Source organism: Neolamprologus multifasciatus, chromosome 11 (assembly GCF_963576455.1).
Source record: "Neolamprologus multifasciatus chromosome 11, fNeoMul1.2, whole genome shotgun sequence".
In the NCBI taxonomy this organism is placed as follows: Eukaryota; Metazoa; Chordata; class Actinopteri; order Cichliformes; family Cichlidae; genus Neolamprologus; species Neolamprologus multifasciatus.
Genome location: NC_140449.1, coordinates 8,784,256 through 8,810,952, shown reverse-complemented (window position 1 = coordinate 8,810,952; position 26,697 = coordinate 8,784,256). Strand labels below are relative to the sequence as shown.

General features: G+C 39.6%; 2 protein-coding genes across 5 annotated transcripts in view; both read left to right on the top strand.

The window, feature by feature from the left end:
* LOC146507792 (F-actin-uncapping protein LRRC16A-like) overlaps positions 1-10,031 on the top strand; it is a 69,173-nt gene extending 59,142 nt beyond the window's left edge. For 2 of the 4 annotated variants that reach the window (XM_085178744.1, XM_085178745.1), the window contains 14 exons: positions 300-431; positions 575-750; positions 832-919; positions 1,149-1,289; positions 2,008-2,025; positions 2,862-2,928; positions 3,469-3,695; positions 3,853-3,962; positions 4,105-4,344; positions 4,440-4,650; positions 6,588-6,624; positions 6,755-7,018; positions 7,170-7,298; positions 8,899-10,031. In XM_085178744.1, the coding sequence (XP_085034870.1) occupies positions 300-431; positions 575-750; positions 832-919; positions 1,149-1,289; positions 2,008-2,025; positions 2,862-2,928; positions 3,469-3,695; positions 3,853-3,962; positions 4,105-4,344; positions 4,440-4,650; positions 6,588-6,624; positions 6,755-7,018; positions 7,170-7,298; positions 8,899-9,071 (2,013 nt within the window). In that variant the 3' untranslated portion in view covers positions 9,072-10,031. The remainder of the gene's footprint in view (positions 1-299; positions 432-574; positions 751-831; positions 920-1,148; positions 1,290-2,007; positions 2,026-2,861; positions 2,929-3,468; positions 3,696-3,852; positions 3,963-4,104; positions 4,345-4,439; positions 4,651-6,587; positions 6,625-6,754; positions 7,019-7,169; positions 7,299-8,898) is intronic. The other 2 variants (XM_085178747.1, XM_085178746.1) reach the window with 1 other exon arrangement.
* A 133-nt stretch (positions 10,032-10,164) lies between these two features.
* On the top strand, positions 10,165-26,436 carry LOC146507791 (secretagogin-like). Its single transcript, XM_085178772.1, has 11 exons — positions 10,165-12,425; positions 12,848-12,918; positions 16,174-16,266; positions 19,305-19,394; positions 21,044-21,100; positions 21,449-21,526; positions 22,061-22,116; positions 22,310-22,355; positions 22,488-22,547; positions 24,251-24,319; positions 25,288-26,436. Exons 1-11 carry the CDS (start codon positions 12,356-12,358, stop codon positions 25,414-25,416), a joined length of 819 nt encoding a protein of 272 aa, XP_085034898.1. The 5' UTR covers positions 10,165-12,355; the 3' UTR covers positions 25,417-26,436.
* Positions 26,437-26,697: the final 261 nt, after the last annotated feature.

Sequence of the window (26,697 nt, the reverse complement as noted above, 5' to 3'; positions counted from 1 at the left end):
CTTCACGTCAACAGCGGTTATGCCCGATCGGTGCACATGCATTAGGAAACATGGCTGCCCTGTACTAATATATTGACACACATACGCAAACTCTATCTTACTGTCAGTGTTTTATTATATTCTATATGTTCCATTTGAATTTAGACGTCTATAATGAATTTAGTAATACAGTGTGGATAGTTTATACTGTTCCAGTGATATCGAGATGTTTTTTTTTTTCAAAATTTAGAGCAAAAATTGAATCAGCCATATTGAAATGCCCATGTTTATCCTTGTGTGCCTTCCTGTCGTGTTTTTAGCTGCTTCCCAACCTCTACCACCTCGGATCAGCTTCCAGAGAGGAGGTGAACAGTACTTCAGTAGGTCCGATTCAGGAGAAACTGGAGTCTATGGCCGGGGAGGTGACTGCTGTTATGGACCAACAGCTGCAGGTTGGGCCTTAACGTTCATATATTAGTAAAGTCTGTAAAATTACTTTTTAAATGTAGGCTCATGAGATCAGTGTGACAGCCTGTCATCTAGTGATTTAATCAGATCCATCATTACATCCTTTTCCTCCCTGCTGTCTCTTTAGACGCTATTGGAGACCATGGTGGATGCAGCAGAGTCTCTGTGTCCTCATGTGATGAAGAAGAGTAATCTTCGAGTAGAGCTGATGAAGGCCAGCTCAGCTCGGATGGTTGTACCTAAAAGCTTTGTTAGCAAAACCCTCCTGGAGCAGTCTGGGGTAGATATCATCAACAAGATCAGGTGTGTTTGGAGGCTTCATAGTTTAAGCATTTAAGTCTGTTGTGACCTTACAGCTCCCCTCACCTTCTCTCTCCGTGGCAGTGAGGTGAAGCTGAGTCTAGCGTCCTTTCTGTCCGATCGCATCGTCGATGAGATTTTGGAGGCTCTTTCCACATCACAGCACGTGCTGGTAAGATTAGAATCGACTGTTTTGTATTCATTAATTAACAATGGCTAGAGGGGGGAAAGTAAATGTTGATTTAAAATTATTTAGTATTTTCTCCCCTATTGATCTGGTCTCATCCTGACTCTTCACCTCTTCTGTTTGCTTGCCTTTCAACAACTTTCCTTCTTCTCTTTACATCTTTTGTCTCTCTTGCACGCTATCTCATTGTTTTTCTTGTCACCGGTCGTCTCAGGCGGATCATCTGGTACGCCGAGGTCGCCCCTTGGTGCAGCAGGAGTCGGTGGACCTGGATGTGCCGGAGGAAAAGATTCCAAAAAGGGCATCGGCCGAGATACTGGAGGCTGAGAGGCTTGAGGATTTGGAAACATGTATGGTAGGTTATGGTGGGCAACAGGTGAGGGTGTGTGTATTTAATTAGAATTAACGGCTGACCTACTTAAGCAAAGGGAGGCAGTGGTTCTTGCTCACAGTTAGCTGTAGCTCACAAATACACCTGCCTTAAATTTAACCACTACCTAAAAAATTAGTTCTCGTCATCTTTACATTGATCATCGTTAATTCTAGCACAGACTGAAAAACTTTTGGCAAAATGCTAACAGCACTCTCGGCTGTTATCAGCTCATTTTTAATGCAGGTGAGTAAATGGTGTAGAAAGGCTACAAAACTAGGCTGGAGATCACTACCAGCAGTGCAATATATATTATTTCTCCCAGTCAAACTGGAACAGAAGCAAGTGAAAACAGTCTTTTATAGGCCTTGAGTTAAGAGGTGAAATATTTAGCAGTGTCCGTTTTTTCTGTTGGCAAAACAAAGATGATAACTGTAATCATCTGGCAGAAAAGTGTTGGTGCAGTCTGCTGTGGGGGAAAAGCAGCAAGTCCTCTTGTCCTGTTTCTTCCTCTGGTTCCATAGTTATCTCCACATTTTTTCTTCTTCTTCTTAAATCTTTCCCCTGCCTCCCTCTCCTTCCTCCTCTGCTTTCTTTCATTTTCCTCGCTTGTTCTTCGTTAAGCCTTACTCTGTGTTGTCTCCCTTTCTCTTCAATCTTTTCCTCTTTTCCTTCTTCTCTTTTCCTCCTTCGCTCCATGGAGATTCTGTGCTGCACCAGTGTAAGTAATAGTGGACTGCCTCGCTCGATTCTCGTTTCTGTCCACTTTTCTTTTCTTTCACTGTTCTTTTCCTTGTCCCTCACTCTCCCCTGTGCATGCCTGCTATACAGTCCTCACTGGGTTCTTTTACAATTTGGTGTATGAAGAGTGTTTCCTTAAAAAGAAGCAGTAGAGCTTCCCTCATCCTGCCACTGTGTTTAAGGATAAATAATAAAGATAACATTTCAAAGCCCTTTAAAATTCTAGAGATTTGGCAGATTAACCAGTTGATACTTTGGTTTGTTAACTTAAGAGTATGAGCTCTAAGTCTGAAGAAAACTGGGCTGCATTATTGTTATTTTCTTTAAAATATGTTCTAAATTAAATTTGGCTTCTAGAGATCCGATATCATCTTGTGGCACTGAGATACGAGTAAATAAAAGCAGCAGTCAAGACTTCGGAGAAGGGGTGGACAACAGATTTATTAAAGGGCCACATAAGACTCTGGGATTGTTGTGGAGGGCTGCAGCAATAAGCTGAACTCAGTTCTGCCCAATATTAATTTTTATCTCTTCATAAGCTTGACGGTTAAACACAGGAAGCTATAATATCTGTTATTGAGTTTCAACGTTAAGGAATTAGAAACATAAGATGTGGAAAACATTATGTTAACGGCTCAGTTGTGTTGCGTTATGACAGATATGCTGTTTGTTCTTTTGTTCACTCTTTTCGTACGTGCACACAGTTGTTGCTTACGTGGTTTTAAAATCTTCAGCACTCATCCACTTGTCACTTATAGAAAATAACGTTTTCATTTTAGTTCACAGTTGCTACAAGTGTAACTTTTCCTCCTGCAGATGACTCCGAAATCCAAAAGGAAGAGCATCCACAGCAGGATGCTGCGACCAGTGTCTCGTGCCTTTGGTTAGTACTTCATATTTCTGAGTTCATCATACCGTCTTGCTGCTTTAGGCTATACAAGGCAGAATAATTCTAGTTTTGTAGTTGGGTTAATTTTTTTGTTGACCTTTTGTGATTTTTATTTCTTGTTTAGTTTTTATCGGTTGAAAAACTTTAGTTTTACTTAAATTTGTGTTAGTTTTAGTGTTTAGTTTAGTTATAGAGGACACATGTCAGAGGCAAGATTTAGGAAAATATTTAGAAAATTAGACTCAAAGTTTCAAATATGTCCAATAAACCCTCATCAGGTAAGTCATGTTAACTTTCTTTGTTTTTTCCTTTTTTTAAAGACAATTTTCCAAGTTCCCAAAATCATTTCATGTTGTTAACGTTTCATAAAAGTCTAGTTTTTATTTTTTTATTATAGTTAAAATCTTTTTTCATATCTAGTTTGAGTTTTTCAGTTTGTAGTTTTAACTGTAATAACTTTGATAAGAAGTTGACTTGATGGGGTTTTATTTTTTATTTCTCTGTATTTGATCCTTTAAAATTACAAACCTACAGAGATGGAGTTTGACCTGGACAAAGCCCTAGAAGATGTCCCGATCCATGTGGAGGACACTTCAACTTCATCTCACACTCCATCCACTCCATCTATGGTGCTGCCCAAACTGGAGCCATGTCCCACAGGTGTGATGGTGGAGCTTCCATCTGAGGAGGAAAAAAAGCTCCAGCACTTCACCAAACTCCGACCTCGGAGGAACAAAAAGACACATTCCAGCAAAGTACCAGTGAGTGATCAAGATGGGTTTCTCAAGTTTACTTCAAGGCATTAGTGAGCTTACATTTGTCTCAAAATAAAATAAACATATAAGACCTCTTTAGATATAGTCCAGTGCAGTTGATCTGCTTTTTGTCAGATGGTCCAGAAAATCTTTTTTCTTTCAGCAAATCAGCAGCACTCCATCTCAAGATGGGGAACAGAACGGCCTCATGGGAAGGGTGGATGAGGGTGTAGATGAGTTCTTCTCTAAAAAAGTCACCAAGATGGATTCCAAGTAAGGACTGTACTCTTGTCTCTTTATGTTTTCATCCACTGAATACATAAGTTGAAATGGGCTTCATCTTGTCATTTCTAATACTTCTCTCTTATTAAGTCTTTCTCTCATGTGTCCCTTTGTCCGTCGCGTCTTTTCTCAGGCGTTCCCTGAAGAGTTCAGAATCTCAAGATGGCGAGAAGAAAAAGAAAGGAGGATTTCTAAATCTCATCAAACGATCCTCTAAATCGGATAAATCAGACAAACTGGATAAGTCTGAGAAAATCCAGGCCACTTTAACATCCTCGGGTCCATCACCCTCTGCACAGCCATCCGTCATCCCAGAGGAGCCTTCCTCACCGAAGGTTGCAGTTAAGAGCCCGGCACCTGAGCCGAAGTCGAGGTGAAGATGAAGACTAAAGCAGAATTATACATTTCTTTTATATTCCTCTGTAACCACTCCCAGCTTTTTTGACAACATTTCCGTCTCCACCACAGAGACGCCTCCAGTCGCTCACAGCCCACAGACTACAGCAGCAGCTCAGACCGCTCAGAGGAGCTGAGGACACCAGACTCCATGGACGAACCCTGGGAGGGTTCAGATGGCAGGGGGAGTCCTCAGGGAGGCAAGCGGTATCCTGGTGTGCAGATGATGGGCAGCGGGCTCCTAGCAGAGATGAAAGCCAAGCACGAAAGGAGAGCATACAAGGTAAAGTGATGCCATTTAAACCAAAAACAAAGAAACCACACAAAGTAAATGAAAATGGGGCACAGCAATATGTATGATGGCTCTGTTTCAAAGATGAAGACAAAGACTCGAGACAAATCCAAAAAGACTTAAACTCTGCAGTTCTGTCGCACATATACAAGCTTAATTTAGTGAGTAAAAAGTCTTTGAGTTAAGAATGTATTACAGAGCAGTCACACACATAAACATGCCGAACTAATCCTGCAAACATCCTGCCAGTGGAACCACATAGCTACTGCTCTACTTATTTCTTTGATTGGTGATATAATGAAGCGGTTTAAAGTTGATTCATATGTTTGGGCTTTTAAATGGGTAGAGAAGCACACAGGGATCAAAATGCATTAAAATATATTTACACATTCCAGGAATTAAAGTCATCGTCTGTGCTAATTGTTTGTCTATAAATGTATACACACATGCACACACATTTTATTTTATTTTTTCTGTATTTGGATTAAAAAGGCCTTCGATTCAGATGCCCTTCCTCCTCCTCCTCCTCTTCCCCCTTCACCTCCTTCTCACCCTCACCCCTGACACTCGTCACGACTCACTCTGCCCTGGGTTCAAGCCCAGTCTCTGAAGTTGAGCTAAAGATATTGCCTTAATAAGCGACGCAATAAAAGAAGATGGATATTTTTTTTAAATGGGACTTTCCTGCTCTGTCACACTTCATTTAGTGGATTTCCTATTTGTCTCGCCCTGGGCCATTTTCACAGCTTTTATTTTTTCTCCTTCCTCTTGGTATACCCTCATTTCTTCAAAACACAGCCTACTTTTTTTTTTTCTTCTTTCATATTCGAGCAGTGAGAATTTTTTTACTTGTTTTTGAATGTAAAGCAATTCGTCTTTGTGGCTAATTATTGCTCTGTAGTTGGGTGGGGCCCTTACGTGGCATCAGTTTTGGTATTAGATGCAAGTAGGTTGTTCTTAGCTTGTGAAAATAATACAGCAGTTTATTTTTTCTAATATTGTGTTATTTAAGTTTATTTAAAACAAGTCTTATTTAGCAGATAAATGGAAAAATAAGATACCCATAAACTGTAGGGGATCCTGATCAGTCAATCAACGATATCCCAGTACTGCTTGCTTTTGCTGTTGCTTTTTTAAAAAGAGCATATTTGGAGTCAAAGCACTCTAGGTTATGAGCTTCCGCTTGTCAAAGCTCCTTAATTCAACAGTCACTAAGTGTGACGTCCCCGCTGGAAGGATGTGTAAAATAAGAAGCATCGAAAATCAAAGGCATGCAAGGACCCCGATGACCTCAGGCTGCTCACAGCACCTGACAACATGTTGACATAAAAACACAAACAAGCCTCTCTCTGCCAGAGGGCAAGGTGAGAGTAGCAGGAATGGAAACAAGTGCAAAGTTGAATTGATGGAAGCATGAAATCAAGTGAAATTACAAAATTAAGATGAAAAAGAAGGCCGATTTTAGTTTTTGCTGTCATGACTCACAGCACGACATAAGTGCTGTGAATATTCTACCTACATAGATTTCCCAGCCATGCAACTGCTCTCATTTCCCGCACGTCCGTCTGCTTTCTCCACTGTGACTTATTTATTTCCCCTGGTGTGTATTAAAAAGAGAAAAGGAAAAAAGAGAAAATGGAAAAAAAATGGATTTTGATTCAAAGGGGTAAGAATTAGTGTGGCAACACCAGGGATTAAACTAAAAGTTTGTGGTATTTGCAACATTTGGAGGTTTCTGGGTCTTGTACCTTGTATCAGTAGCACTAAAGCTTCTCCTGCTGTACGCCGCTTCTGGTTGGCTTCCTGGTGTGTGTATGGTTGAAACTGAAAAACTACAATTGCATCTGTGCACTTGAGCATGATCGAAAACTATTCAGCTGTTTTGTGTAGTGATCCAGTGTTTATTTGTTTTTTTTCGTCTGCTCTAGTCTTCCAGCCCTGACAGACCTGAGAGCAATACAACAGGTGAGCTTTTTTCTTCTTCATATACCTGAAATTTTAGAGGAGAAAGTTTAAGAATCTTTTTGATGTTTCCAGTACAATAAAACAATAAAAATCAGAATTTTTCTTTTTCATTGTTACACGTGTAAAACAGCCAAGCCTCAACCCACCACTCCAGAAAGCAGGTCTCCCGGTGGTTTTGTTTGTAAGCCCGACCCTGCTTCTCCAGAGAAGACCTCACCACGCGGTGAGACTAAGCCCGAGCCAGCTCCTCGTGTCAGAGCTACGTCTTCCTCGAGTTCCCCAGGAGGACCAGTAAGTCCCAAACCACCAGTGCCACAGGGAGCAAAGCCCGCTCTGGCTGCTCGACCTACAATCCCACAGAAGCCGAGGACCACGAATAGCAGCAGGAGCATAGGTACTGTCAAACTCTGGTGATTTCTGTTACAGTGACTTTTTTTTTTCTTTTCGAACTAAAATGTGCAATGCATGTTTTATTTTGTTAGGTATGTATCCATACTTAATGCTTAAAGATTGTTTTCTCTTGCTTCGTTTTTTTCTTCACATAGATGAGAGCTCAGATTCCACCAGCAGTGGCAGTGTGTCTCATAAAGCCACAGTTCTTCCTCCAACACTGAAGAGGGTGCTATCGGAAAAAGGCAAGGACGGAGTCTCCACCAACAAAACCACTCAGGAAGGTACGATTCTCCTATTTTGTTCATGTTAACACATTAAAGAAAATAGATTTTGAGCCTCACTGAAAATGCAGTGAACTGTCAGTCATCCCCTTATAAATACATCAGCTGTTACTTTTTTGTCTCCTCGTGAAGTTGGACAGACTGGTGGATGTTTGATCTCGCTGTCAGGATCCGACACAGTGTTTGCTTCCCCTGCGGTCTCTTATTTCCTATCGTGCCGTGGAGGCCGCTGCTGTATTTTCTACAATATGACAGATGTGATACTGACAGATTCAGGTCACAGCTCTCACAAGACTCTCACTGCCTTTGATCTACTATCTATTATGTAACATGTATGCATTATTATTAATGTGAGAGTTTGTATTTGAAACCCTGGTCCAGTGGCCAATCTTCAAGTGACCTTTGACAAAAGTTTTCGTTTCAAACATGAATACTGGTTAGATCCCAACATTTAAAACTTAAAGCACTGCCTTTATATTCCTTATGATGATGATTTGAATCTAAATACGATACAAGAAGGAGCTGAAATGTAGTCCCTGTTGTTATCTGGTTGTTTTCTGTTCCTGATGGAGGAATCCACACAGTGTGTTTATTCAAACTACCTTTAAACAGCAATGTTAACTTCTGCTCAGATTAAAGTCCCAGTTCACCAGAAGCCTGAAGCCACTGTGATCCAGTAAGTGAAGACTACACACCGTCTTCCCCCCGGTCTCAGTCATCTCACTGAGCTTGCCCATATTACTGTCCAAACACCTCACGTTCCCCATGATGATCACTCAACAGCTCCGCCTCTGAAACTCTGCACTTTCCTCCGGATCTCATCTGGGATCCCAGGCCTCGCTCCAGGCACTACAGTTGTCAGCGTGGTCTGCTGGTCAATGTAGTGAAAAGTAAAACCACTAGTAAACTTGTAATTTTGCAAGATTTCAAAAGCAAAAAGTTGCCATTTTGACTCAACATAATGATCACAATAAGCAAGAAAAATCAACTTCATGCAGGCTGCCACTCAGAAAAAGTGGTGTGAGTTTGGAGTGAGATTCTTTTTAGATAAAAAGTACAGCTCCTGAAATATGCTGAAACTACAAAGACGGGATCAAAGCCAATATTCAAACTGTGGAAAGCATTAATCTCAACCCTTAAAGTGAGTTTATGTATTATTAACTGAATGTAGGGCTGCCGTTGAGAATATTTAAAATATTGCAATTTTCTCTCCTTTTTTAATGGAACATATGGAACGCCACTTCTTTCATTCCCGTGGGACCAAAGAGCTAAAAAAAAAAAAAAAAAAAAACTGAAAAAATTCATTGCTTGTGCCCTCATGTTTTATTTTGGGTTTTTTTTTTTCTATAAAATAACTGAAAGAATTTGAAAGCAGTCATATGACCTCTCATCCAATCATATGCCATAGTACTGAATCTTACTATTCAAAGTGCACAGTTTCAATGGTCTGTTGCCAGTTTAGAAATATGGTTAAATGAGCAGCCATCAGTCCTTGTGGGTTAGTCACTAAACAATAAACAGCTAAAACTGTTATTCTTATTATTGTTTTAAGTTTTCTTCTCTTTCGCTTCATTATTTCTTCTCCTTTTATCTCCACCAGTGAGATCTGTGTTGGACTCTGTTCAGCGATCCGGCTCTCTCAGCACCAACTCTGAAGATCACAGCTCCTCCAAGACCAAGGACCAAAGCGCAAACTCAGACAAGGACAAAGCAGCAGGCAAGAAGTCCTCAGACTCTGGGGAGGAGGCAGACAAAGACTTTATTTTGATATAAGTAAAACAAATTGACGTAAAACGCCTGTTGACAAGCTTCAAATTTACATTGAATGAAGGAAGGCCCCCACAGGGCAGCAAACCTAACTGTTGTTTCTTTTGTGTTAGAGCTTGTACCTGTAGGTCCTGTCTGACTGCAAAGTACAACAATCATATTTGGTTTGTAGTAGTTTATAAAAAGAAAACCTCTTAATTTAATCATGTTTAATGATGGGTTTTAACTCCTTGGTTATCTAACCTAACCCAAATACTATGTCGCAAAAGAGCTTCCTTCTCACAGACAGCCTTCTCTCTCCTCTCTAGATCACGCTATTGATCTCTGCTTTCAGGTAAAAATCTCATGTCTGGAACCTAAATAGAAATCTTAAGTTTTCGAACCACTAAAAATGATGCATGACATTTATACAAAAAAGCAGAGAGACTGTGAAAGTGTGTGTACGTGTAAAATCTTTAACTTGAGTCTTTCTGTTGTCCGTTGCCATAGCTCGTCTCTGAAGGACCAAACACACAATACGGCTCACGTCACGATTACTGTACTTTACCCATACAACCAGACCAGGAATCAATGGCGTTTGTTTTTTTTTTTCAATATATTTTTACAGATTTTGGTATATACAATCTTCAGCATGTGCAAAGGACTTTTTGGGGACTTGAACGGTGCCTGAATCCATTATGCAATTCGTGTTTTTTTTACAGGAATATACAGGTTTCAGCTGAGACTCTAAGCAAAGACAGAACTCAGATATATTTGATGTACTTTGACTTACTCACAGGGGACTAGCCAGACTACACTGCAGGACTGAGGGATAACTGTAAATCAGTGTAAAGCAAACACACCACCTGGACTCGAGTTAGACTCACTGCAAGAGCTGGAGTGACAGTGTGATGTGTTTAACTTTAACTTTATTGATAATCAGTATGGCTTCAGCACTGTTAAATAATACTGTTCTCTGTACGTAAACACTGTGGAAAAGTATCTTATTTGCTGTTTTAAGGGGAGAGGATGCCATTAAAGTGCAATACAGAGTTTGATTGTATACATTTTGGCCAAATTTCTGTGTTTATAACAAAATTAAGTGTTCCTGAAAACAAATTGCAGCCTTTAGTCGAAATGTTGAGACTCTGTATTGCTCTTAAAGATAAAGAGGGCTCCTTCCTTCCAAAAACAGACTAATGTTATTCATTGAGTAATATTGACATTCCTCCAAAAGAAAAGCCCAGGCTTTGAAAATAACCTCATCAGTTTGTCCTTTGTGTAAAAGCCGGATACAGGAAGGAAATCCAGCCTTCAGACACTTTTCTTCCTCAGCATCTTCCAAATTTAGTTCACTTTTACTTTCCACACAGGACGGGGAAAAAACTCAAGCCATTAGGTGGCAAACATAATGCTTAAATTCAAAAAGCAAGCAGTGCCTAAAGTGAAAGTGAACTGAAGGTAGCAGTATTTTGACCACGGGACCTTCGGGCTATTTTGTACATACCATTTTCAGGATCTGACTGAGTCACATTAGCTCGGGTCTCAGGCCAAATTCTTCTGATTTCTCTCTTCTAAGAACAAGCAGTGACCTTTTCACACTGATACAGTTTGCGAACTTTCTCAAATATATGGTGCTTTTGGAAAAAGTAAAGAAAACAGTGAAAGTGGCAAAGGATTTGTGGACAGCTCATCTCTCTATCTGCACGTGATGCTGGGTTTTTTGATACTGGACCGTGCAGTTTCACAGACGTTGCATAAATGGTTTGATATCCCACTCATGCCACGTCGGTTTTTAGTGGCCGATATGCTTCAGTCAACCCACTCTTCCTGAGTGTGATGCTGCACTGTGTTGCCAGTTCAGTCTTAAACAGATGCCTCTGTTTTTATTTCGAGCTCTGCAGTCACTCGGTCTGACACAATGTCAGCATCACACTCTATAAACACCGGTATGTAAACTCCAACCTTTTATATCGCTTTAACTACTTATTCTGCAGGTCGAGCTGTGCTCTATTGTCATTTTGATATGTGCGCTCAAGATTGGGTCTTCGTGAACAGTGTGAAAGGGCCATGGCTTGTATTTATGTTCCTGTGCAAGAGCCTAATTCAAGTCAGGGCCAAAGGTCTTACTGGTGCACCTTTTCCATATATTATGGTGTCTTCTGATGTCTTTTTTCTAGGGTTAGGTTTTGCTTCTTTGTCACTAATCATGGACTTGAAATAACAACGTCTCTGCTGTATATAGTCTTGTCCCTAAGAGCTGCTTTGATTTTCAACACTCAGACTTCACTTTTTGTCTCAAAGGTGTTCACGCCTATCTAAAACAAACAAAAACAAAAAAAAGCACTACTTTGCAATATGCTGCAAGGAAAGGATGCGGACATCTGTGGTATTGCGTGAAAGATAGTTTCCAGTTTCCTTCCAAACTTGAGTGTCCACGTCGTTTCTGTTGGTGGGAGAATCATGAAAATAACTCGTAGCATTAAGTTTAGACCTCGGCGTCTACGTGTGTGACTGCATGATGTGACTGTGAGTTGTACTGTATGTATATATGTGCTTTCATACATGTAGGTGTGTGTATATATGTATGTGTAACATATGCACGTGTAATATACTTACATATGATATAGCCACACACCTATGTGACCGCAGCGAATCCTATATTGTTTTGGTACTAAGTACACTTCTATACTAGGGATTTGTTTGTAACTTATTTGGAATAATAAAAAAAGCAAACAGTGGCCGGTGATGTCTTGATCATTTGTTGGTTTTCCTCTCACTTGTTTATAAATGTAGAAATAAATTCTTTGTACGTAATTATTTATTAAATGTAATCACTTTAGGTTTACTTTGATTGTTAATGCACTGCAATGTGTTTTTGTTCTTTGGTTGTTTCCTTCTGTCATTCATACATCACTTGTTCTGTTTGGACACGGTTAAATATGTTCCACTAAGTCTGATGATGGGCATTTCTTCATGCAATTAATACTGATTAAAATAATTTTACAGGCTATAACATTTGTCACGTTGTGTGTATCTGCTGTTCCAGTTGAAGATCCGCTTTGCAGTGTAGCTAAACAACCACCAGATGGCAAATACAGTAGTGCTGTTCCTTCTGTGTGTGAACTGTGTGTTTCTCTCTCTCTCTCCCTACACACACACACATGCACAGAGGAAGGAGGAGTGGTTTTTCGCTTAGTCACAAAAAGCATATGTCAACCAAGCAGGCTGCAGTGTAAAAACAGTTTGTCACCTCAGACGTCGTTCTTTCTGTATGTGTAAAGTTCACAGCCTGCTTTTCCTTAATAAACATGGACTCTGCCTTTGAGGACCTGGACGCAGCAGGTTTCCTGGAGATATGGCAACACTTTGATGCAGATGGTAAGGACATTCACTCATGTCTTCTTATTGTTCTTATAATAAAGATACATAAAACAGAGTGGAGTACCTAGAATTATTATTTTTTTGTCATTGCTAGACATTTAAGAAAGGTGTCCTATCATGAAGTTGAAATATTAGTATGCTACATATAATCACATTTTTAAAAAAAAGAGAGAGAAGAGAATGAGTGAGTTGCTCATTTCCTGTAGGAACTTTGTATTAATCACATCTGAAAAGATTAGATAAAACAAAGAGGGTGTTGAATACTAAGCAGTAGTGCAAAGTTGCACAAGACACCTAAAAATATGAACTCAACTTGTTTATGGTAGAGCTACTTCTCCACTAGGTATTTATTTATTTATTTGAAAGAAAATCCAACTTTAATTGTTAATGACATCAGGATTTTTTTTATAATTGGACAGATAATGGCTACATTGAGGGCAAAGAGCTTGATGACTTTTTCCGTCACATGATGAAAAGACTGCGTCCACAGGTAAGTCGCCTCTGGATGAATTATTGCGATGACAGCTGTTAAATACAGTCAAGGGCAGCTGATCAAGCACAATGCTGAAAATTATAGCATCGTAACATCTGATCCTGACACTCTGTGTGCATGTAGTATGATTTTATCTCTATATAGTATCAGTAGAAGTAGTGGTGTAGAAATTTGCATGAAGGCCTGCATTTTATAGATTATTTAGTCTAATGATTTTCTATTTCTGTTGCCACAAAATTTACAAATTGCTGCACAGTAGGAGGTATTTTCTACTTTTTAGTCTCATGAATTCACTGGAGGCAGTTTATGAAAAGAAAAGCGTGAATTGGCTAATCCCAGTTTTATTCACAGCATTTTCTGCCGTGTAGGCAGCTGAACATCTATGGAGCATCTAAAATGGGTGGGGTGACTTAAGGATGTTAGGCACAACTCAATTAAAGAGCTCTGGGCACTGTCAGGAAAAGCACTTGACGTGATTAGAAACTGGCCATTTCTGTGTGTTTTGTGCAAGGGTTTGCACTAATGACACATCGTGTTTACTGAGGAAAGTTATAGTACCAAAAAGACGGAGCCAGCTCTTTCCTAATGGACACTGAGACGAGCACACATCTATTAGCACACGTTCGTGTTTGCATGTGTGCTTATCTGTGGAACTCCCTTGGATACTAATTATGTAGTACTAGGACAAACAGACCACCAACCACATGTCCCTTTGTCTTTCTGATGTTTGCTTTCCATCCATAATGCCCCCCCAAGGTGATATAGTGTTTGGTATGTTTGTTTTTGTGCTACAAAAGCACTTGACAGTCATTCTGTTTTTTTCTATTCATTGCTTTTGAACTATTGGGCAGCATCAGCCACACAGTGCTCTTTTGTTTGTTCTTTTGTTTCCTGGAGTGCATCATGCCACATAATTGCAAAATATTGTACAAGAATTGCTCACAAGTTGCATACTCAGGTTTCGTGTGATACATTTTAAGTCTAACGTGGCAGTAAAATCTAAACAATGCTCAAGTTAGTATTGTGCTAGTCTAGAAAAACATGTTTTTCAAATTAAGTTGTTTGCTTTAAAATCTTTACTTAGCAACAGAGTGAGTGATACAAGGCTAATGCTCAAGAACAATACTCTTTCTGCAATGAGAGGAGCTGGCACCTTGTAGTCTGCAGACTGTGTACACTGCATTGGATGAAGCAGAGAGTCAGACTTCAGCCCCTTAGATCCACAGGTTTCTATAGTTACAGTTACAGAGTGATTCAAAAGAACTGAAAGATGAGCTGCCAAATATACTTTAAAAGAAATTCAGTGGCTCAAAATTATCGCCTTCAGTTGATTCACACTTATCTGACATCTGGCAGAGAAAGAAACTGGTCTGCAGAGGAAATGAAAGAAGCTGAGATAAACATGCAACAAACTAACTCTGTGCTGCTTTTTCTTTCTTTTTATGGTCGATTTAATTTTGTTTGCAGTCTATTAGAAAGTGTTTTCTTTATTCTTGAATGCAACTCTAGTACAGTGTTGTGCATCAAATAGCAAGTTAAGAATCCATCAGATAAAAGCACATGATTGAGATGGTAATGGAAAATAAAAAAGACCCAGCACAGTCTGTCCACTGGGAATCTCAATGGATCAGTGTTGTTCTATTCTAGGTGAAGACTCAAAGCACTTTACACAATATGCCTCATTCACACCCATTCATACTAGTACTTTTTTCTATCTAAGTGCTTTCTATCTAACAATTAGATATTCCAATGAATACATCGAAGAGTAATTTGTGGGCTGAGTATCTTGGCCAAGGATACTTTGGTGACCAGCCAGGGATCGAACCACCAACCTTCCACTGAGTAGAAGACCTACTCACCTAATGAGCTCCAGTCGCTCCAGTCACAAGCCTCTGGATTGTTGTTAGGGTACTATATAAACCGAATGACTGATAAATGAACTGAAAAAGATCTCATTTTGTCCTAAAAGTTATCAGCTCTCTCAGGACTGCTCTTTGACTTGAGTCAACAGGTTGGTCTGGCAGTAATTACAACAAGCTCGCACAGGTTGATGGTTTCCAGTGGATGGATCAGTCGACTCTGGGCCCCTTTTTGTAGGCATGGTGATAGACAGGCTGGCAGTGGAGATCAAAGCAGTAGTCTTAGAAAGCGATGATGTTCCCAGACAACTTTGTGACCTGTAGTTCGAATACAGAGCATGTAGAAAGGCCCTGCAGAGGTGGAGGTATGCCCTGGATAATAGAGGGATGAAATTTGAAGTAAGGCAGAATATGTGATTGAGAGAGAGGTGTGGAAAAGTGAAGCTGCAAGGAGTTGAGGTATTCAAGGTAGAGTAGTTTAAATACACTTGAGAGAAGTAAAGAAACGGGTGCAGGTAGGGTGGAGTGAGCGGAGAGGAGTGTCGGGGATGATTTGCAACAGAAGGAGCAGCAAGAGATCAAGGGAAGGTTTACAAGATAGTAGTGAAACCTGCTGTGATGTATGGTTGGGAGATGCTAGCACTAACAAAGAGAGAGGAGGCTGAGCTGGAAGTGGCAGAGCTGAGGAAGCTGAGATTTTCACTAGGAAAGACCAGGACAGGATTAGAAATGAAAACATCAGATAGACAGCTCAGGTTCTACATTTGGAGACAAAGTTAGAGAAGCAAGTTTGAGCTGTATTTAACATGTGCAGAGGAGGGATAGCTGATATATTGGACAGAGGGTGTTTGAGGTGGAGCTGCTAGGCAGGTGGGAAAGAGGAAGACCACAGAGGAGGTTCATAGACGCTGTGAAGGGGGACATGCAAAGGGTTAGTGTGACAGAGGAGGATGCTAGGGGTAGATGGAGGCAGGTGATCTCCTGCAGTGATAATGTAGTGAGTAGTGACAATGGGAATGTGAAAAGGAAGGCCAATTAAGTGAACTGATAAGCTGTGGATCAGTTAGCCTGGGGTAGAGAAAGCAGACCTTGAGAGAAAAAAAAAAGCCTTAGATTAAATAAGTATCCATGGTGACACTGCTTAAAATAAGTGTGACTCAGCCATTGAAGTATTATGTTCAATATCTTTGATTCTTAGGATTCTCTAATATATAGTAAGCAACCTGTATTTAACAGCATAACTGGATTTATCTTATATATTATTTTTTATTACTGTGTACATTTAGAACCGTTGTTTATTCCACACTGTAGCTGCCTTTCAGTTAAACCGTGTACTGGTTTTGTAATGGTTGAGTTTGGATAGAGAATCAATGTTTTGTTTTAATCTGTACAGGACAAAGTCACTGAAGAAGATGTCCAGAATTTGAAGAAAAGGTTTATGTCTGCCTATGATGTCACTGCCGACGGGAAACTACAGATTCAGGAGGTACAGCAAGTTATGTCTCATAACACACATGAATTCTCCTTTTTTCTTTAATACCAAAGCTTTCAGAAAAATGTGAAAATTTAAGCTGTGCAATTCTAGACTTTGGTGTGCACAAACATCCAGCATGACACTACAAAGTCACTCTCTGATAACTTGTTTAGCTTCTTGGGTTAACTTCCTGTTTTCTATACCCTTTGTCTCTGAATTATCTATTCAAGTCCTCCTATCACTTCTTTAGCTGCATGTCCTTTTCTTCTTTTATTTACCTCATCTATGTATGACAGTAGCTCAGTCTGTATGTTATCTAAGAAGAACTGAAATTATTCGGACTAATGGGGGTTATCCAAAGTTATCCTTGCAGTGAAAAGACAGCCAGAGGAGAATAGCACGAAAATCCTAATTTAAAGAGTAACAGTCCATATAATAAATATCAGTTTGCTCTATATACAATGTATGAACTGTACTTTTTTGTTCTTTTGGTGCGTACATTATGCAGTGTAAACAATATACTGGCACTGTGAAAGGCCCACTGATTTATTTTAATTTTTCAAACATCTACATCATTTTTTTTTTTGTTTTAACCAGGGTTAATTCTTAAAGGACTTTCTGATTTATTCCATTTATTTCCTTAAATCAAATGTGACTGACGAGTTAACATGCAGCAGCTGTTCCCCAGAATTTTACAGACATATTTATATGTCGCTGCTCTCCCAAGCTCCACTCTGGGTAATTGATGCAGCTCCCAGCAAAGCAGTAGCCACAGTGCTTCATCAGAGCAATGAAATGAATTATGTTTCCTTCTAACACAGAAACTTTCAGCCATTCATTAGACCATTCCCATGTGTGCAGCAACCACAGACACAAAAGCTTAGGCATTTACTCAGAAAGCTGAAAATAAAAATCAATACGTATCTTCTCTAAGTGCCCCGTTGAAGATTTACTGTGACCGAGGCAGGGACAGAGTATTCTTTGTAGCTTCATGTTCTGCCCATCTGAATTTCCCGACACAGTTTCAAAACCATAACTCAGGTTTTATGTCAGTAATTGCTTATACAAATTTCCAGTCTGGTAACAATCATCCTTTTGTGCCAACTCTGTTTGTGTGGATGTCACTATAATAATTTTTACATAAGCTATTAGGATTGTTGTGCTAATTTAGCAGGTGATTCAGGCTCTTGTCCAAACAAATGGAAAGGCAATCGTAGTTTCAGTTGTCACATGCAGTCCCTGGCCGCTTCATTAAGTACACCTGTTTAATCAAGCAAATATCTAATAAGCCAAACTTGTGGTAGCCTGCTGAAGGTCAAACTGACCTTCAGAGCTGGAGAAGAACGGTGATTTAAATGAACATGGTGTGTTTTTTGGTGCCAGACGGGCAGCTCCGAGTATTTCAGAAACGGCTGATCTACTGGGATTTTCACACACAGCCATCTCTAGAGTTTTCAAAGAATGTTCTGAGTAGGAGAAAATATTCAAAGAGTGCCAGTACTATGGTGCTTTGCTGGCCTGAGAGGTCAGAGGAGAATGGCCAGAACTCTTTGAGCTAATAAGAAGGCAACAGTAAATTAAATATCCACTCATTACAAACAGATGGTGAATCTTGATAGGCTACAGCAGCAGAAGACTGGATGCTGCCTGATATGATGAGTCTCAATTTCTGCTGCAATATATACATGGTAGGCTAGAATTTGAGGTAAATGGAAAGAAAGCATGGAACCATTCTGATTCATATATGGTATTACACCATTGTTGGCACAAGTGCGCACTAACTGAACAGTACAGGCTACCTGAAGACTTTACCTCCACCAGTGTGTGCCCATTTTCTAATGGCTGCTTCCAGCAGGATAATGTGTACAATGCTCTGTGGTACTAGCTCAGAAACTGAACTAGTTCAGAGACAAGTTCAGTCGCTGAACTAGACTAGTCTCTGAACAGAGTATGTAGTAAACTAACACCTCAAACACTTCAAACTTGTCATAGATAAGAGTCCTCCGGATGTGTGTGCAAGATTCAAGGTGACAGAGCTTTAGCTGCGATGCTCCATACACACATTCATAAAGACTGCAGTTATCATTTTTAACAAAGTGTAGCTAATGTTCAGTCTCAACACATAAAAATTTATGTATGTAAATGTGTGCTAGGACATATATTGAGCATTTTATTTGCATCATAGTGGCATAAGTTGAAATACTTATTTAAGTCATATCATTTATAGATGTAGCATCTCATCTGGGTTTGTACCAGAAATTGTTACACACTTGAAGATAAATATGTCTTTATCAACCACTTTTTGGGTCATGATGCCATCTCCCCACCCTGCACACTTGAGACATCCTCACATACATTATTAGTAGGAAGTCAAAAACCCAGAAAGCCACAATATCCTGTCTCTGCTGCAGTTGCTGTTTCTATAAATGAGTGATTTGTTTAAGTGCACTTAGCAAACAAACTGTTGTGTGCCAGATATACATTATGGCATGAATTCTTTGGTGTGTGCAACTGTTATGTTGCAACCACATGCCTCAGTTGCAAAAGAAAAACTTACAGAGGTCTCGAAATTAAAACTGGTATCTGGATAAAGTTTTGCATATGTGACTTTTGTTTCACTGCATTAAAGCACGCTAAGAAAAAACATTAAGCAACACTTGTTTAAGCAACCAGCTCTTTAAAGCCACGTATTTTGTGCAGTGAACACTTTTATTTACTATAGGTCTCATCAGCGTTTGTGCATTGTGCATATTCTGCCAGATTTGTGACCTGAATGCACCAGTATTATCTCGTATTTTAGTAGGAATGATGATCGAGGTCGGTTTAATCTGCTAATGGAGGCCTGATGTTGGTTAGAAGGACAGACAAGAGTAAAGCATCATGAACTGGAGAGGAGCCAGGATGGGCTAGTGCAGGACCACACCTAAATTAAATCATCCCCATGTGTTGTCTCCCAATATGGAAACTTTAGTCGAGAATTAAGATGAAAAGCTTCATGGAGCATAATCATTGTCTTTACTCAGATTTTTGTGTCCGTTTTTATTTTCCAGCTGGCCCACATGATCCTGCCTGAGGATGAAAACTTCCTTTTAATTTTCCGCAGAGAAAATCCTCTGGACAACACTGTTGAATTCATGACGGTAAGGTCAAAAATAACACACGAGAGCAGAGCATGGCATGACCTAAGCATCACCCATCAACAATTTTAACAATTAAAAGTAATGCCAGTAGTGTTAAAACCTCTCAAACCCCAGTGGTATCTTGATGGCCCAGACTTGGAGGCTTGCATATGGAGAACACACCGTTAAAGATCTGATTAGTGGACGCAGGTGTTCTTTTATTCGATTAAGTTGACTAAAAAATCTTCATGGCAGGTCAGATTCAACAAGTCGCATGTGAGATTTCTGCATGAACACTTGCAGCTACTGATTGTTGTTTGAAATACTTTAGAGTGTGGTGATAGCCCATTGTGGTTCTTCAAACCTTCAACAGGTTTTTCTGAATATATTACCCAAACTGCTCACCCATCGAAATCACTGAGTTCAGGTGTTCCACTTCACTTCTGTGCTCACAGGGTAAAATGAACAAACAAAGCCTGGGTCGCTCTTCCACAAAGGGAATTCCAGGGTGGTACCATGATAGGATGCCACCTGTGCTACAAGTAAAATTTCCTCACACTTAAATTTTCCACTGTCAGCTGTTAGTGGTATTTAAAAAAAAAGGTGGAAGCGATTGGGAGCGTCGGCATTTCATCCACGGAGTAGTAGGCCATGTAAAATTAAAGCGCAGCAATTCAGTGGATGCTGAGGTGCATGTTCTGCAGAGGTCGCCCAACTTTCTGCAAAGTCAGTTGCTACTGACCTCCAAACTTCATATGACCTTCAGATTAGTACAAGAACAAAGAGCAGAAAGAGCTTCATGGCATGGGTTTCCATAGCCGAGCACCTGCATCCACACCTTACATCACCGAGTGCATGTAAAGTGTCAGCTGCAGTGGAGACGTGTTCTCTCATCCTCTTCTCCCTCTGACAATCCGATGGCTAGGTTTGATTGAATGCCAAGAGAACAGTACTTGTCTGCTGGACTGTGCCAAGTATAAAGTTTAGTGGAGGGGGGATTATGGTGTGGGGTTGTTTTTTGGGGAGTTGGACTCGGTCTCTTAGTTCCAGAACACTCAGTGCTTCAGCATACCAAGACATTTTGGAAAATGTCATGCTCCCAACTTTGTGGGAACAGTTTGGGGATGGCCCCTTCCTGTTCCAACATGACTGCGCACCAGTGCACAAAGTAAGGTCCATAAAGACACGGAATGAGCACGTTTGGTGTGGGAGAACTTCACTGGCCTGCACAGAGTCCTGACCTCAACCGATTTGGAATGAATTAGAGCGGTCTGGTCCAACATCAGCGTCTGAACTCACATGTGTGTTTCTGGAAGAATCTTCACTAATTCACCTTGTGGGAAAGCCGTCCTAGAAGATTTGAAGGCGTTATAGCTGAAAAGGGTGGTTTGACATCATATTAAATCCTATGGATAAAGAATGAGATGTCACACAAATTTGTTTGCATGTGAAGGCAGACAAGTGAGTACTGTTGGCAATAAATCTATGGTAATCTATCTAAAGTAAATCTGCACTGCACTTCCAGGGAATTTCACCAGCAAACTGCAATTGTCTTTAGTTAATATCCTGTAAAAACACGATGATATGAGTTACCGTGATTTTACAGTATTCAGACAGTCTCAATAACCGCGGGACATCACATGTAATACTTTGCTGATTTGCCTGTTTAGATATGGAGGAAGTATGATGTTGACTGCAGTGGCTACATATCGGCTCAGGAGTTGAAGGTAACAAAAATAAACTCCTTGTGAAGCAGAAGCATTTAATGTGTCTTTTCCTCACTGGCATAAAATGACTGTTTCCTGTTCTTCCACATACCAAGATGCAATCTTTTTCTTCAGAATAGAGAGTTGTTGTTTTTGGTGTGATCTAGTAATGGCTGTGTTTGATTTAGAGATATACGGTGCTTTAAATGCATATCAATGCTGTGAAAGTCTTTACTTTTTTTTCATACCGTGCAAAAATAAAGTGCTATTTTTGTTTTGGTTTTGTGTTTTTTTTTTTTTTGCAGAATTTGTAAACTAGAACTCCTAGAACTGACTGTTTTGCTGTTTGATTATTTGATAAACCGACAGGCTTTCCTGAAAGACTTGTTCGAGCTGCACCACAAGGAAGTGACACCGGACAAGCTGGAGGACTACACTGATGCAATGGTAGTAAATCCAACTCTTGAATTAAGTGCGATTAGTCCTTGCTGACAGTTTATGCTGTTGATTCAGTGTGAAGCCGGATCGCCTGTTGCATTTCTGTGTGGCTGTGTAAAAGCTGGTAAAAGAGTTGTGAGTTTCCTGTATGTTGACTTGTATTGGTTGTCCCCAAAACATTACTTGTTTTTATTTATTTTTTATTAGAGATTTTTGCAATTCTTGTGATGTCATTTTGTTGGTATTTTCTTTGATTTTGCGGCTATCAAATGACAAAAGGATCAAAATCGAGCAATATCAAATACAAATTCTTCTTCCAGAGTTACTTTTCTACCAGCTTCAAGTGTCAGACAGCCTATTCCTTCTCCTTTATACTTTTCATTTTACAAGAGATTGATTCTCCCACAGAGTCAGAAAGATTGATGAGTGGCTGTAGAGTCGCAGGTGGTTTTAAGAAAAAAGGCAGAAAAACAAAGAAATAAGACAGACGTTCACTGAGGTTTATGTTTTTTATACTTCTTAACACATCCTGTTATCTTGCAGATGAAAATCTTTGACAAAAACAAGGACGGACGTTTGGATCTGAACGATCTGGCGAGGTATGGCTCAAAGATTCTTGATAACAGCTCAAGACGCTACATGTCTCAGAATGAATTCCACTGTCTCTTACCGGATACACAGAATGTCCGTTTGTTTAGTTATCCTGTAAGAATGAATGAAACTATTCATAAGATTATTTCAAAGCTGGTGATACAAACTATTTCCCTGTATTTTCCATGTTTTTCCCGTAAGGATCTTAGCTTTAGAAGAAAATTTCCTTCTCCAGTTCCGAATGGATGTAAGTTTCTTCTTTATGTTGCTCTTTCATAAGTTTTGTAACTGGATCAACAACAGATTAAAATCTATGATTAAATCAAATTCTTGATTAACTTTTTTTCCCTCCTCCCGTCTCGTCCCTTGTTCATCCAAGGCCTGCAGTAAAGACGAGAGAAAGAGAGACTTTGAGAAGATCTTTAACCACTATGATGTTGTAAGTACAATAATACAGTGAGTGAATGAAAGACAATCATTTCCAGACATGTTTTTCATGTTATTCATCAGCACATTCTGAAAGAAAATGTGGGAATATTGTGGTAAGACATCGTGTGGAACAAGTGACACATGATCACTACATTTGTTGCACCTCTAAAATGTTGCATCTGCACTGTATTCCAACTTCTCAGTGTACTGTTAATTGTTACGGCAAGTCGTAGCAGATAGTTGTGATCTGTGATCTATGTCTTCAGTTATGTGTTGTCATGAGATCGATCATGATCTCAGTGGAAGACAACACGTAACTGAAGACATAAGCAAGGAGGCACAAAATACAGGAGATATTTAGTAGGAGTAAACCAAATTAGGTATTACTCTGCAGGTATTTTTACATGCCACACGATGTGCAGCTATGTGCAGGTTTATTAACTGTCCATCTCTAACAAATATTTCTTTGGTTGCTTCTTCAACAAGCTAGAGACTAAAGGGAGAAAGGCTGCTGTCTGGCTCAGTGTTAAACTGACTGAATATTAAAATAAAATCTGCATCTATGTAGACAAACACTATTTGGCTTGCCAAATGCAAACCTAGGGGTCAAATAATATTGGATGTTTGGATTCAGATTTTCTTTGTTAACACAGAGCAGATATTTTTTGCTGTAGCAAGTACAAAAAAATAATAATAATTTCAGCATAAATCATGAGCAAAGCACCCTGTGGTGATAAAGCTGCCGGCAGTGGACGGCTGTATAATATATTATTTTCTGCGCCTGCAGTTGCCAGTTTCCGTGTAGTGTGTCAATCAGATTGTAACATAAAACATGGGTTGAGCAGTCTCTTTTCAACTTGTTATTGAATCTCTTATCAGTAGGACTGACCCTAGGGCAGATATCATCAGCACTATTGTCTTCCTGTGCCAATTAATAGCACTCACAGATTTGCATACTGTGCTGCGGTGGGCTCGATACATCTGTAATCTAGATGATGATGTAAATAATCCATTATGTAGTCAAATCACACTCTGGGATGATGAGTTAACGCTGTCATTCTGATTAATCAAACACCTACTGCAGCCTGAGAACCCTCCAATAAAACCACATATTCCCTAAGGTAATCTGCATGCATTTGTCAAGTTATACCTGAGGAAATGTTCTGAATGAACCCTTTTTTTCTGGACTTGGATACATGATCAAATCAGCTTACTGACAATTGTTCTGCAGTTTTCAGGATATTAAAGAATAAAGTAGTTTAAGTACTCAACATATAATAGAGTAGAAAGATGGGAACGAGTTAGTTAGCTAATATTTTAACATAGGCAGAAGGTTAAAGAGTAAGAGCTGGTTTCATGGTAAAACCTAGTTCTATTCTATAAACATTTAAGTATTTATATGAGTAGTTTTTAACACAGAATAAAAGACAGTGACGTGATTCCCTAAGATCTGATTTTCAAACTTTTTTCTATGAGTCGTTTCACCGACGCCTGCAATTAATTTCATTCATCCTCCGATGAGTTTCCTTTTCCTTTGTACATAATAATTGTGGGACAAACCTCACCCCTAACTAGCAAACAAAAGAAAGAAAGGAAAAAGGAAAAAGCTGACTGCCTGACTAATGTGAGTGGGAAGTAAGTTACAAAGGATAATAAGTGCCTTTGTTTTTGCCTCTCTACTTTCCTACAACTTCTTTTCTTTTTCTTGTTCAGAGTAAGACAGGAGCACTTGAGGGTCCTGAGGTTGATGGCTTTGTCAAGGATATGATGGGCCTTGTCAGGGTAAGAGTCTGTTCTTTGGTCCACTTAATGTAATGTTTGTGCCAGTCAGAGTAGCACTTACCTGAAAATGCTGACATTAGCTTACAAAACATCGTCCTACTGAAGACTATACCCCCCTCTGTTCTTCCACATCTCAGCGGTGGTCTATTGGATCAAGATCTGGTGACTGTGGAGGGCATTGAGTGCAGTGGACTCATTTTCATGTTCAAGAAAGCAGTTTGAGATGATATAAAAGGATTGGCATGGTCAGCAGTGATGCTCAATTGGTACTAAGGGGCCCAAAATGTGCCAAGAAAATTACACTATTACACCACCACCAACAGTGTGAACCATCTGCCTGATGGCTCCATGTTTTCAAGTCACCAGACGAGGCAGTGTTTTACAACCGGTTTCATTTTGGCCAGCCTGTGCACATTAAAGCAAATGAAACAGGTGTGCCTAACAAAGTGGCCAGAGAATGTATCTGCTCAGTAATTGCTGGTGGCGAAATCATTCATCATCATATGTAAACAAGATTAATCATCAGTCATTGCTTTCCCTGTTGTATCACCTATGTAACTGTATCTTCATGCTGAATGAGGGAAATCATCTCTCTCCCCTCAACAGCAGAAATGAGAGTTGTTCTTATACAGCTTCACTGTTTTGTGTGTGACCTACATTACATGTTATGGCGAGTGTGTAATGTTGTATTATCTATATGAAACAGATTTATCAGAGTCCCTACTTCCTGAATACAAAAACTGACCATGCTCATGCACATACACTGATGACACGTTGCTGTAAACAAAAACAAAACTCCTGTTTTCTACCCTTTTTAAAGGTGTTTTTCTTTAGTTACACAGATATTAATCTATAATATAAATAAATGCCTGTATGGCTCTAATATTGCAGAAACTGAATACAAAGAAGGGAAAGTCACCACATTAGTTAGAGATAAATTTGTACTTTCCCCCCTCTCTCCTCTCCAGCCTAATATCACGGGTCCTGAGCTGGACAAGCTGCGAGCCGTTCTGCTGCGTCACTGTGATGTGAACAAGGATGGAAAGATCCAAAGGAACGAGTTAGCTCTGTGTCTGGGAATCAAGATGAAAAATTAGAGAGCTGTAATGTACTAGTGGATTATGAAACAATGACGCTACGTGTGCTGTTTAATCGATAATAAATGATAGCTAGTGGAATGCTGTGTTATGCTCTAAGTCAAGTTGCTAAGTTATTAAAGGTCAGTATTGATGGTGTATTGGATCCTGATATGCCAGGCATAATAAGATGCTCTGTGGCGAAATAAAATGACCTCTGATCTGAAATTACAGGTTATTTGTGCATGAAAACAATGAGGTTTGAATGTTACGTTGAAATGAACTTCAGTGCCATACGATTTGTGGTATATCAGTGTGCTGTTCCATGTGAAAATAAATCCTTTTTATTCTGATGTTTTCTTGGAGTACCTTATGCATTTGCATGTTTCTCTGCTTACAGAGAAGGCTTACTCACAGGATGTTGAGACTATTTTTACTGTAATGGTCTGCAGAGGAAATAAACAATGGCATATTGATTTCTCGTGTCATGTAAAATCTTTAGCCCTTTCAGGCTCAAATTAAGTTTTTGTTGCTAATGCACAAAAGAACACCTGCAGTGGTACTTCTGAGTAAAAAAAACTCATAAAATATGTATGTGGGGTAATCAGGTTGTTAGCTTTTAACTGTTGCAAATCTGCAACGCCTGCCTTGAGAGGATTAAAATGTAAAGCCGGTGCTGGTGTTTCCTGTAGAAAATAATAACATGAAAGCAGTAGCTGCACAGTCTTTGTAGATGAGACGCCTTTTCAGTTTCTTTTATCAGTTTTATCACATTGATGATGATGGCTGCAAAAACACAAGGAAAGAATTATAATGTTTGGAGTGTGCAGAAGCAAATAAGGGGCTACAGAAGGTGTGTCAAACATAAGGCCCAGGGCTAGAATCGGCCTGGCAAAGACTCCAACCTGACCAGCTGAAATGCTTTGGTAAAAGTGAAGGAGGGCGTCAATTTTGTGACTTTTAACTGTGTTTTCATATGTTTAACTACTTTTCCTGCTGATGAAGATCTCAAAGTAAACAAGCAAAAAACAATTAAATGTTCCTGTTTTTGCTGACTATAAATTTTTTTTAATTAACAAAAACCTTGTTTTATAAATACGGAGCGGTCTCTTCTTCTTCTTCTTCTTCTTCTTCTTCTTCCTCTTCCTCCTTCTCCTCCTCCTCTTCCTCCTCCTCCTCAGAGATTAGTTATTACACTGGCAGAAAAGAGAGTTTCACTCATCCAGCCCACTTCTGGTCAAAGTTTGCTGTATGTGACCAACATGTAAAATGAGTTTCACATCCCTGCTTAGAGAAGGTCAG